This window comes from Dipteris shenzhenensis, chromosome 4 (genome assembly GCF_047967505.1).
Source record: "Dipteris shenzhenensis isolate YYH24624 ecotype China chromosome 4, Dip_SZ_1.0, whole genome shotgun sequence".
Taxonomy (NCBI): domain Eukaryota; kingdom Viridiplantae; phylum Streptophyta; class Polypodiopsida; order Gleicheniales; family Dipteridaceae; genus Dipteris; species Dipteris shenzhenensis.
In genome coordinates, this window is record NC_141599.1 from 50,443,670 (window position 1) to 50,456,937 (window position 13,268).

Consider the following 13,268-nt stretch of genomic DNA (forward strand, 5'->3'; position numbering starts at 1 on the left):
AGAACTTTTGGGGCCACGAGGAAAAGGTAGCCTAGCTTTGGGGCAAGTGTGTCATTTTTGCTTAGTTTTAGTGATTATTTAAATTGCATCAGCCTTGATCGTGGTGTGTGTGTGTAGGAGAAGTGCATGGTGAGTAGGCCTTCTACGTGTATTGTGTGTAACTATCTTTGTGTGCGTGTTGGTGTTGTTGGACGTGGTTGTATGAGGGGTTGCAGGAATTGCAGAGCTACTGCTACCAAAAGTGTAGAATTGCTTATTAGCTTGCCAAAAATGTAGACTTTTTCCAAGTATCCAATGTAAACTAGGGAATGACCTTAGAAATCTAAAGTGATACAACATTTAATGCTGAAAAATAAGATTTTTTAAAAACACGAGAGAGCAAGCTTTGGACCGCCCAATCAGCGGGTGGTCAGACACAGGATAAATAATCTGATGACCGAATCAGGTCTAGCAACGGGTCGATGTCACGATTGGACTGTCTAAATTGAATCATTGTAAGCATCGTAAAGGTAGTGGGTAGTACTCGCCACTCAAGCATCAGACTCCTTGGTATAAATAGTCTGTCATTTTGAGTGAACAGTTGCGCGCAATGTGTGCAGCCAGGTGCTATTGTATCTAGATGATTGGCGATGCGAAATACATTTCTTTCTCTATTACTGATCTCTTACTAATTCACTCTAACTAGGAAACTGTCGCCACCTTGCCTTTTGCTTAGCTGACTCCCCGCTCACACCACACACCTCATAGCCATCACACTGCACTCCCAGTTATCTAGAAAAGGAAATTGCCTGCTACCCAAACAAACTAAGGGCTCGTGGGACGACTAGCTGACTTGATACCGCACAACAACGTTAGGAGTTCAGAGTTAACATTTTGGCGTAAACAAGTCCTCACTGATGCACAAGTCAGTTATCCTACTTATGACAAGGAACTTTATGCCCGTGCAATTTCTCAAGCAATGGAGACACAGTATGTTGGGATCAGAGGTCACACCTTTTCGTCCCTCTCCATCCTTTGGTGCAACACCCTCACCCATCATCATCTCTTCTGATGACTCCATGCAAGGCACCCAACACTGGGCACAAAACCAGCATCCGAATTGGCCCGTCTTATTGGTGATAAACAAGAAGAAAGAGGTAGACACGGCTGTCCATGAGGGGGGCACTTGTGCCGGGGTGAAATATCGTTGGCACTGCATCTCCAAACTCTACAAAGCTGTGGGTGTTAACCGTTCCAAGTCTCAATGCAAATCGAAGTGGGAAAAGATCAATGAAATTTCCCACCAGGTCTATGAGTACAAGCAGAACATCTATTCCGGACGCTCCACCTACTGGAACTTGACAATGGACGAGAGGCAGCATGCCTTCCTGTAGATGACATGAAGGAGGAGGTCTATGAGATGTTGGTGTCGTTCTTTGGAGAGGACCGGTCCCATTCTCTTCCAACCGATTGCAAGAAGGCCCGAGTATGATGGGCAATCTTAAGGAGTTGGTTGACACGACTAAGAACATGGTCAGTATACTCAGCATTGAGAGAAGGCTAAATATTCAGTTCATTGATGCTGATGCAAGCAAGGATAAGTGGGAGGTGACACGCCTTGAGAGGCAAGAAGCAACGTAGAAGAACCTACTCGAGATGCAGTGGAAGTGCACACAGGCTGTGTGTGGAGCCTTGAACAGAATCTCTGAATCAATTTGTGCATTGCTTCTTTGAGGTCGAGATGGTGGCACATTAACTTTCTTGAATGTCCTTTTGTTTTCATGATGGGTTTTTAAAGTTAAATATATTTAGACAAGAGAAATAATTACAATTCACCTTCCAGTGTGGAGGTACTACCTTTAAACCCACAGCCTTGACAAGGCATTACAAGCTTCATTCTTTTTTCCAAAAAGGGCAGTGAGCGCCCTCACTTCCTCTGAGCTTTTTTCCAATGGGATCCTAGATCTAGGTGCTCTGTGGAAAACGATATCGTTCCTGTGCTTCCAGATGATGTCTAGCACTAGAGCTTTGATCACTTGTAGCATCTGATGGGTTAAGTTGTTGAGCTTTTTCTTGTCTCCTAGTAAGGCTGCTTTCCACTTGATTTTGACCTGTACTTTCATTTTTGCTAGTCTTGCCTCTATTTCCTTCCACAGTTCCTGGGCAATCGGGCATTCCCACAACAGGTGCATGTGGGTCTCCCTAAAGTTGTTGCAGAGCGGGCACAATGGAGAGATTCTCGAGTTCCACTTGGCGAGCCTCACTCTGGTTGGGAGCTTTCCCATTAGAATCCTCCACATCAAAAAATTTAGTTTGGTGGAGGGGGTCGATTTCCAGCTTCTCCTCAGCCTCATTAGCCAAGTGCTTTCTCTATCCATCGGTGCATGGAATTTCCAGTGGGCTTTTGCTATCTGTGCGACGCCACTGTCTCGTCTTTCTTTGAAATCCTGCAGTGTTAATTTAGAATACTCTTTCCCTGAACGCCATACAAATCCGTTGAAGTCTTGCGCCTCCATGAAAGCAAGGCTCATTGGCCAGTCCGGTTTCAAATTGTTGACTAAACCTTGCATGAACCTCCCTTCAGCTCTGGACAGTTGATATTTTCTGCTTAGCTGCTCCATGTCCATCCATTGTGCTCCTCCTGGATCCAATTTGCCTGAAGGTAATCAGTCCTTTTCCGTAAAGCCTAGATGCCATTCTAGGATTGGCTATTGCATACGCAGGTGGATCTTTTAGAGCCCAGTCTGTCAGCCATAGGGATCTTCCCAATGAGGCATCGCCCTGCTATTTTCTGCTTCCGCCCCAGTAACTTCCCTCTGTTTTAGTCTTCCATAGCCGGAGTAGTTCTGACAGCAGTGCCGATGAGGGGACTTTGAGCTTTTTGTCCACCAAGATCAGATCTTGCCGATGTGCTCTGATCCCTCGTGGGGCATTCCTACCAATGAGGTCTAGTGCCATTTTTGCCCATGGTTGATCACTCCCCAACTGCAGTAGTGTCTTCATGCATAAGGCATTGTTCTTACCTTTCATTCTTGTTAGTCCCACTCCTCCATCCTCTTTTGCTGTGAATAGTAGATCTGCACTAAAGGCATGCCATCTTCCCTCCCAAACGAAATTGTATATGCGCCTGCCAACTTTCTTCAGGCAGTTGTTTGAGAAGGGCATTCGGGAGAATGTAGACTAACACTGATCCCAAAACATGCTTGGCTATTGTTATCCTTCCTGTGAGTGACAGCATTTTCCCCGACCACTTGTCAAATTTTGCAGAGATTTTTTGGAATGCCCACTCGAATTGGTCTTTTAGGGACACTCCTACCCTGATTGGGCATCCAAGGTATCTAAATATTCGTCCTCTTGGGACCCAGTTGAAGTCGATTCTGTCTGCCCATTGTGGCTATTCAGTCCATGAGAGCCAAAGGGCTTCTGTTTTGCTGTCGTTTATTTTTTATCCTGATAGGTCTGCAAATTTGTTGAAGATCTCCATGAACTTTGCAATGTTGCCTTCGGTCCCTCTAGGTGGCTTGTGTTGTCGCCTGCAAAAATCTGTGCACAATAGGTTGTACCATCCGGGAGTGGTAATCCTTTCCATGATCCTCTGTTTTGATGCCAGTCTATTGATTCAGTAGTGGTTCGGTGACTATGGCAAACAGCAGAGGGGCCAGTGGGCACCCTTGCCTAACTGATCTCTGTAATTCAAAGCTCTTGTAGTGATATCTGTTCACTGCTATCTGAGCCCAGGCATTTGTAAAAAGCATGCTGACCATGGCACAGAATTTCTCTCCAAACCCCACCGCTCTCATTGTCGCTAAGATAAAATCCCAAGAGTTTCTGTATGCTTTCTCCAGGTCCATGTTAAGCATCACGTATTGTTTGTTTTGTGTCATTGTGTAATCTATTGCTATCAAAGCGTTGAGGACTGCATCCTTAATGTTCCTTCCTGTTATGAAGCCATATTGTCCCTGCTGCATGATTCTTGCTAGGATAAACTTGATTCTGTTGGCCAACAGTTTGGCTATGATCTTGTAGGTCGTATTGAGCATTGCCAGAGGTCTCCATTGATTTGGGGCTAGCTTGTTGTGGCTCTTGGGGATCAACTTGATTATCCCTGTGTTTAACGATTGAGGCATTGTTCCCTTCTTGCATAGCCATTGGATTAGTTGTACAAGCTTGTTTTTGCAGTGTCCAATGGTGTTGGTAGAACTCCACTGGGATTCCGTCTGGGCCCGGTGCTTTCTCCTTAGGCATCTGCATTACTGTGAATTTGATTTCTTCCTCTGAAAAAGGCCTCAGTAGCATGATGTCCTCGTGAGGGCTAACTCTCCTTGGCATCTCTGCTAGGAGCTGTTCCATCCTAGCTTCATAGTTCTCGGGTTTTTCTGGCCTAGAACCCGCTATTCTGCTAAGGTGTGTGGAAAAAACTTCTGCTATCTCTTTGTCTTCTATGACTATGTCCGTTGATTCATTCTGAATCATTGTGATGCATTCCCTTTTCCTTTTGTCTTTGACTGCTTTGAAGAACATTGCGCTGGGTCTGTCCCCTTCTATCAGCCATTTGTGTCTCAGTTGAATGCGTGCCGCTTTTAGCTTCTCGTGTTCCTGCATTCGAAGGAAGCCTTCGGTAGAGATCACCAATGAGCTTAAGTGACTGTCTTTAGGTTGTTCTTGCAGCGCCTGGAGTAATGATTCTCTCGTTGCTTCTGCTAGTCTGAGTTGATGTCTGCCTCTTTTTGCGTGATCTCTTCCAAAGTCTTTTGCCACCTTGGTGATTGTCTGCATGCATTGTAGCCACTTTTTAACCGGGTTGCTCTGACTACTGGCTGCTTTCTTCCACTCTGCGGCTATACTCTCATCAAATCTCTTTCTCCCTAGCATCGATACATTACGCTTGAAGGGTAGGGGGCCCTTAGTCTGAGTCGAATCCTTCAGAAGGTCGAATTGAAACTATATTGGGAAGTGATCTAAATCGAAATACTCTGTCATGACTCTTCCTTGAGCTGTCGGTTGTATCCAATCTCCTTTCTTTTTGACAAGTGAAATCTGTCTAGTCTGGCTGCGTGCCAGGTCTCATCTGTGTGTCTATTGTGCCAGGTGAAAACTCTTTTTGTCTTCAGGGTTTCAGAGCTTACCCAGCCGATTAATTCGCTGCTTACTTCTAGCTGTCTCCATTTTATTCTCTCTTGAATGGACATGTCGTTGTTGTCATGTGATCTGTCCTGTTCGCTGCAAACGTTGTTCCAGTCTCCCATGAGTAGTGCTTCCTTACCTGCCATTGCTTCTCGCAATCTGTCCCACAGGTCACTTTTGCGAGATGAGTTGTTGGGGGTGTACATTGTTCCGATTAGAAATTGGGTCCCGTTACTAGCGATGTCGGCTAAGAGAATCGCCATTTGGGTCTGAGATAACCAATCTCACTTCTACCTGCTCTACCAGTAGTAATGCCATTCCGGCCTTGCCTACTTTGGGGCAGTTGCTGAGACAGCAGTAGCCATCAATTTGCAATGATTCGATGTTTTTTCGATCCTAACTTCAGTTCCTACAAGGTAATGATACTTGGTTTGTGTTTCTTGAATACCTTCTTCACTGCATATACCTAGATGAATCCAGGAACATTCCCAAACTCATCCTCTAAAAACACAACATAGTGCAGTTTCAATCCCACGAGAGTCACTCATAAGATTGAAAACCATAAACTCCATCATGCATAGCAGGGACTAGCTACTATGACATCCCCACTGACGTCATCAGCACCCAACAGTGGGTGTAGACCATAGTATAAAAGTATGCTCTCACACATACAAATCCACACACCCATACATACTTGAGCATCCATTTATACAAAGTCTTCGTACTGAGTTTCTGTCGACACTCCGGAGGTGAAGGGTAAACTCAGCCATGACGAAGGCTAGCGCTAAAGGAGAAGGCTAATCAAAAAGTAGTCCAAATCTCTTCATTCAAGCTACAACTACTTGTGAAGTCTAAACGATTTCATTTTAGTCTCTCCCAAACGAGCATCTAAATCTAAATCTAGCTGATAGGGCAACGCACCATTTAAGATAGAAAGAATTATCGCAAAACCAGCAGGCCGCAACTTGGACGAAAACTTCACAAGGTGAAATTTGCATGTCCGCTAATTCGGAAAAAGCATATACCTAGATGAATCCGGAACATTCCCAAACTCATCCTCTAAAAACACAACATAGTGCAGTTTCAATCTCACGAGAGTCACTCATAAGATTGAAAACCATAAACTCCACGCATAGCAGGGACTAGCTACTATGACATCCCCACTGATGTCATCAGCGCCCAACGGTGGGTGTAGACCATAGTATAAAGGTATGCTCTCACACATACAAATCCACACACCCACACATACTTGAGCATCCATTTATACAAAGTCTTCGTACTGCATGTTGCTTCCATGCTGAGCACGCACCTCTCACGTTCCACGAGAGGTAGGTCACCTTCTTCACTGCATGGTGCTTCCATGCTGAGCACGCACCTCTCATGTTCCACGAGAGGTAGGTCACCTGCATTCTTCTACTAACTATGTTGGTCATCTTCGTCACTATGGTCTTGTTTCATATCTTCAGCCAGTGTTGTGTAGATGTTCACAAAGGAAACTCCTTTGCACGCTTTGCCTTTGATCGCTCTGAGCGAGGTCTTTTGGTCTGCTTCCTTCTGCAGATTTTGTTTGTCTTCTTTAGCCTTACGTATTGTCTCTCTAATCTGTTCTAGCGTCTGGCCTTTCTCGGGTTCGTTGTGTCTCTCTTGAGTTTATTTGCTTGCTGGTGGTCTCGTTGCTGTCGATTGACCTCTGTTTGTTTCCTCCTCCATCGCAGGTCCATCCTTCCACAGGAGTGCTTGCATGTTTGCTTTTGGGGGTGTCGTCTCCTATGGTCTGCTTTTGCCTCCTGGAGAGCTGCTACTTGGCTCTTTTGCAGGAGACTTTTCAGCCTCGTCTCTTTCCTCACCGCCCTTTTCGGGGCACTCTCTTGCAAAGTGCCTACAGAAGTAACAAGCGTCAGGGAAAATCCCGAAACGTATCTCGACAAAAAGGTTCCAACAGTTTGGAAGATCCAGCTCCAGCACTTTGGGGACTTCCTTTCGTCTGTCCCACAGTATGCATGCTTTGGGTGAGCCCCTCTTCGGTTGAATCAGCAGCATGTACAATACTCTCCCCATGGCCGCTACGATCGTCGCCAGCTCTGGAAGGAGAATCTCGTTGAGGCCCGGGAAATGGACCCAAACCGAGCATTCATATTGCAAAACTTCCTCCGGTGTGAAGGAAGCGCTCCACGGGATGGCATATACGAGGTTGCCCTGATATCCAATAGAGCTTGAGACCAACCACTCACATTCGCTCGGTGTCGCCACAGTAGCTTGGAAGAATCCTCTCCTCACAAATCTGAAGTTTGCCAAGGTAGCGTTGCCTTGGTATGCCGAGGTGAACCATCTCGGGAAGTCATCCTCCGTCGGCACTCTACCCATGAACAACATGAAAACGCCACAGTCGAGAAGTCTCTTATACTCCTTACATGGGTGATTTTTTAAAGTTAGTTTCGTTAAGAAGCTAAACTTTTATATTGGCCTTGAAATTTTGTATGCTTTAATAAAAATAAATGTTTGAAACATTCACTAGGATTTGAAACTTTTATGCCAAAAAAATTAAAGTTTCGTCAGGATTTGCATTTATTAATTCAAATTTTAAAATAAAATATATAAACAAGTACTACATTATACCATAATTGTGAAACTTAAAAAATGAGTTGGAAAACTTCTCCAAGATTTTATATTAATATATAAGCATAGCTTCGATAGAAACATCCTCGACTCCCTACAGAGAGACTCCGACTGAATGTCGACCTGCATGTGCAGGACTTTCTTCGGCTCTCCGCTTTGCAACCCCTCTCATTTCCTGATGTTGATTCTCTGCATGTCATGCTTTAGGCAAGTAGATGATGGCTTAAAATCCATCTTGTCTAGACTTTACTATATATGTGCATACTCTCTCTCTCTCTCTCTCTCTCTCTCTCTCTCGCTCGCTCGCTCACTCTCTCTACACACACTTTTTTTTTAGTGAAACACACACACACACAATGTATAAGTGAATACATTGCAATACATGTATGCAATATGTGAATGCATTGCAATATACATGTTACATAAATTTGTGAATGCAACAGTTTCCACATGTATGAATGCATTGCAATACATGAATGCAATGCCAAACATGTATGCAATGTGTGAATGCATTGCAATATCCATGTTACATAAATATATGTATGCAAATGTGTGCAAAATATACATATATGTGATTAAATCTATGTGGAAGCAATGCAATGTAAATGTGAATGAATTAAAAGTTAATTAAACATGCTTTGCAATATCCATGTTACATAAAGATATGTGAATACATTGCAATTTCCATGTGTGTGCAAAATGCTATGTAAGTGTGAATGAATTACAAGTGAATGCATTGCAACCCATGTCATAAATTGGAAAAGACCATTCTACAAAAGACCCATGTTATAGACTAGAAACTGCATTGCCTCGTAGTCCATAGCCACATCAACATAAGTAAAAACATAGTCAAAATGCCATGCAACATGTAGCATGGACTGCAGCATAGACTCAAGTAGGGAAATCAACCATCATGAAAACGAAATCGCCCAAGCTCTATGAACAGGAGAGGGTGTGGAGCATCCTTGAGATGTGAGCTCCATTGTTGCCTCGGTGAGCTGTCTGGCTCACACTTAGGGTTAACAATGTCAGACGCCAAAGTGCCCTTAGCAGCGGCAAACCTCTCCAAGAAAAGTACAGAAAACGGTCAAGTCGGTAGGTGAGCAGTCCTTCTCCTTCACACATGTATATTGCATTGTATTGCATTCATTTATGTTGCATTGCATACATGCAGGTATGTATATACTGCACTCATTCATGTATATAAATTGCATTGCATTCACACAATGCATTCATGTATAGACAACATAAATGCAAACACATACATGTAATGAACACCACAACACATGCATACGCACACGCACACGCACACGCACACGCACATATTGCAGTACATTCACATAACTATATTGCATTGCATTATACTCACATATATTGTGTGGCATTCTATATTGCATCCATATATATATATATATATATATATATATTATGTTGTATTATGTTACACACATGTACATGGGAACATCACATACGTGTATATAAACATACATATATTGTTCAAGGTGGTTTTACCTAGAGCACTTCTACATCAAACCTTAAGTAAATACTTCCATCAAGAACTTTAACACAGAGTCAGAATACAATCAGATACAAGTCGGAACTAATCACAACTCAAAAATGTATTGTAGATAGCACAAATACAAAGTAGAAAATGATCTCCATTCATTCATCATTGTCGCGTTACAGTAAAACTAATAGACACAACATCATTGCAATCCGATTCATCTCCGAGTTTTGTTCTATTCACAAGGCTCTCTAGCACGAGTCTAGTAGTTACATGCATATAACTTAATTACTACTTTAGGACACTAACCATAACAATCAACCCCTCTAGGTATTATTTTGTACTAGAGCTAACTATAGGTGCCTAGTTGACCCCTAACACCTGGCACTTCCGATGGATAGGGTTTTGGGTATGTCAAAAAACCATAGACACGAACCCTTTACATAAGGTATTCTTTGTAAAAGTCGAGATCAATTCCCAAGCTATCCTTCCTAGTGATGAGCTCAAAATCTTCACCACGATTGCCTGCAAAATACTGAATTGTTGGACTCCAAGCTTTGTCTTTGCTTCAGCTGCTAATACATCTACAACAGATTTCTATACCATAGTCTTTGCATCTTTATCAACACCACCTTCAACAGGTACATCTTTGTCTTCAACATGTTTTTCTTTATCTGTTGTTTTACCTACATCCCAACACAAAAAACTAAAATTCAAAGTTAGTTTTAGTTAACATTTGCTGGTTCTTTGGATTTGCTTGGGTGCACTTTCTTTGTCTCTTCCAATTGTACTTTTAGTCTTTCATTTTCTACTATAAGAATATCCATTGTGTAAGCAGCTGAGGCAAAAGCTTCATATGGCCTTTAAGCCACTACCATGAATCTCTTTTCTACACTACTTTACATCGCTTGTGATGTTTCTATCAGTTGAGACTTCAATTCACCAATTTTTGCTCCTATCATAAATACTCCATCCACTTCATCTGTCATAGCCTTGAATGTTGGGATATCTCAAGGTGTATGCCTCAGGCACACCTTGGTTTCTATGTGTAAGTGCTAGAGGCACAGTTAGGTGCCCACAAGCACAGTTAGGTGGTGGAGAGCCACATAGGATGATTGAGAGAATCTAGGAGTAGATTGAGGAGATGATTGTGGAGCTCTGAAGTCATCAGTGATGTCAGTGAGCATGTATGAGGTGCCTACTTAAGGACCTCACTCTTCTTCATTCCATAATGCAAGTAATGCAAGTATTCTGAGTTTGTGTCCATTCTTTGCTTTCCTTTTAGCTTGCCAACATGGTATCAGAGCCCTTTGATCCCCCTTGAGCCCATTTCTGCCACATCATCTTCTTCTTCTTCATCTTCTTTTTCCCCATTTACCTCCTTCTTCCCAAAATCTTTAAGAGCTTGGTTCTCTGCCTACAAATGACCATTGCCCAAACCCTCTGAGCTGTAAACTCCTCTAGTATGGGCGAACTTCCACCTGCAAGCAATTGAGAAAAAAACGTCTCTGTTGGCTGCCATTCTCCAAACAGCCCATTTCTTCTATTACTCAATACTCCCTGCCTGCTACGCCATTGCTTGAGCCCTCTTAGGAGTAGATGGGCGACCTCAAGACAAAGACTTTGAGCCATTTTTCAGCTCATTTGGTTCAGTAACAAAGGAGAAATCGTCAAAACTCAGTTTCAACCTGCAGTAACTTCCCCGGGTAATAGCGCGCGCCATTTCGTCCAACCTCTGTGCTGGATCCTCTCTGGTATATGAGCTTTCTTTTGCTTCAAAAATCCCTCTTTTCCTTGCTTTGAAGAGTGAGCTACAAGCCCTCCAAGTTCAACCTGTTGGTTTTGACAGTTTTGACAAGTTTTTGAAGAAGATGCTACATAAGATGCTATTCTAGCATTTCTGGTTTTTTTGAAACTTTCAATAACTTCAGTACAAGTGTGGCTTCAGTTTTGTTTTGAATTGCTAGACCTGGTTTTGACTAGAAAGTATTCATTTTAGCCACTTCTATGAAGCATATAAGAAGAAGCATCATTGATTGAATATTGGTCACTAGTCTTTGCTACATCAAGTGCTTATATTTTGGAAGCCTTTCAGTTATTTTTTGCCTTGTAAGAGAGAAAGACACTGCCCAATATCTGGGTTAGACCCTCTCATGGCTACCCTATTGAATCTAGAGAAGTTCAATGGAAAGGGCTTCCACACATGGCAGATGAAGGTGAAATTTGCATTGATAAGGGAGAACCTATGGGGACTTGTCAAACCGACTCCAACCGCTTCTTCTACGGCCTCCAATGCTAGAGAATCCTCAACTCCGACAGGACCGGCAAGGGATCCCGCTAGAGAGGAAAAAGCATACGGTATCATTGCTCTTGCTTTAGGAGACGATTATATTCACCACATCTCTGACTTAGAGTCTCCTTCAGAAGCTTGGCAAAAGCTTGACATGATTTTTGGTGCTAGCTCTCACATCTCTAAATTATCACTTAAAATCTCTTTCTTTGAATTGAAGATGGTTAGTGGCACTACTTTGGCAGCTCATGTCAACTACATGCGGAGTCTTATGACTCAATTAGCTTCTATCAACTCTCCTATTACTCCAGACGATGCTATGGCAGTGTTACTTAAGAGTATGCCTGAAGATTATGATCACATAGTTAGCACTTTGAAAAATCTTCCTAATCCTAATCTTGAAGGTATTATCTCTGCTCTCCAAGAAGAAGAAAGGCATATGGAGCTCAGGAAAGGCAATGACACTGTTTATGCTGTAAAAGTCCAGAAGGGCAAGTATACTCCTTGCAATCACTGTGGAAAGACAAATCACCTTTCAAAGGACTGCTTCAAAATTAATCCATGCAAGCACTGTGGCAAGAACAACCATAATGAGAAGTTTTGCAGAGCCAAAGCAAAGACAGAAAATGCAAATCTACTTTCAGTGAATGAGCCTCCACAAGATGAGGCATCCTTTGAAGATTATGCATTTTAAAACATCTCTATGTATGCTCCAGATCTCTCTTTTTATGTCAAGGTACTCAGCCTGGATAGTCCTCCAAAATGAATGAAATAAACTATTGTGTTTTTGTGTGTTTTGTAAACACCTCTGGTCACCTTATGATGTAGGCCATGTGTATGTTTTGCTCCATGGTACCTCCTGCAAACATTGTGTGCATGTACATGCAAGGGAGATAACCATTGGAAGGTCTTTTTGTATCCCTTTTGTTTACCTTACACCCAAGGGAACCCTTGCTAGCATGAGAACCTAGCCATAGATTTATCCTTGACCACCATGAAATGGCATGAGAAACTATGAGACTAGATGTATCCTTGACATAGCCTGAGGCATTCCCTTGAGGGGGGGTTTGTTGGGATATCTCAAGGTGTATGCCTCAGGCACACCTTGGTTTCTATGTGTGAGTGCTAGAGGCACAGTTAGGTGCCCACAAGCACAGTTAGGTGGTGGAGAGCCACATAGGATGATTGAGAGAATCTAGGAGCAGATTGAGGAGATGATTGTGGAGCTCTGAAGTCATCAGTGATGTCAGTGAGCATGTATGAGGTGCCTACTTAAGGACCTCACTCTTCTTCATTCCAGAATGCAAGTAATGCAAGTATTCTGAGTTTGTGTCCATTCTTTGCTTTCCTTTCAGCTTACCAACATTGAACACCCTCTACTGCTTTAATTCTCTCTTTAGCAATCACTGTGTCAACTTGCAAATCTACATAGTCTTTAGATAATCTTTGCAACTAAGTGAAAAATGCATCCTTCATCTCACTAAGCCATTTTTGTACTGTTGGTAAACACTCTTTCTGCATTGTCAACTGTTTAGGGAGCTGTTGAATCTCCTTTTGCTTCTGAATGGTATACTTTTCAAACTCCTTTTTCTAATCCAAAACATGTTGTTTGAGCTCCTTGATGTGGTCCCTTTCCTGTTGATAAACATCATTCTTTCCTTGCAATTCCTTCTTATCTTTTTGTAAAAGCCTGCATTTGGGCTGAATACCTTGCTTGCATTTCATTCAATTGTTCTTGAAATTGTTTAAACAACT

At 42.7% G+C, this 13,268-nt stretch overlaps 1 protein-coding gene across 1 annotated transcript; it reads right to left on the reverse strand.

Annotated features, from left to right (window-relative positions):
* Positions 1-3,903: 3,903 nt before the first annotated feature.
* LOC147902998 (uncharacterized) lies at positions 3,904-5,366 on the reverse strand. Its single transcript, XM_087373985.1, has 2 exons — positions 5,106-5,366; positions 3,904-4,920 (listed from the first exon to the last, which is right to left on the reverse strand). Exons 1-2 carry the CDS (start codon positions 5,364-5,366, stop codon positions 3,904-3,906), a joined length of 1,278 nt encoding a protein of 425 aa, XP_087230111.1.
* Between the last annotated feature and the right edge of the window lie 7,902 nt (positions 5,367-13,268).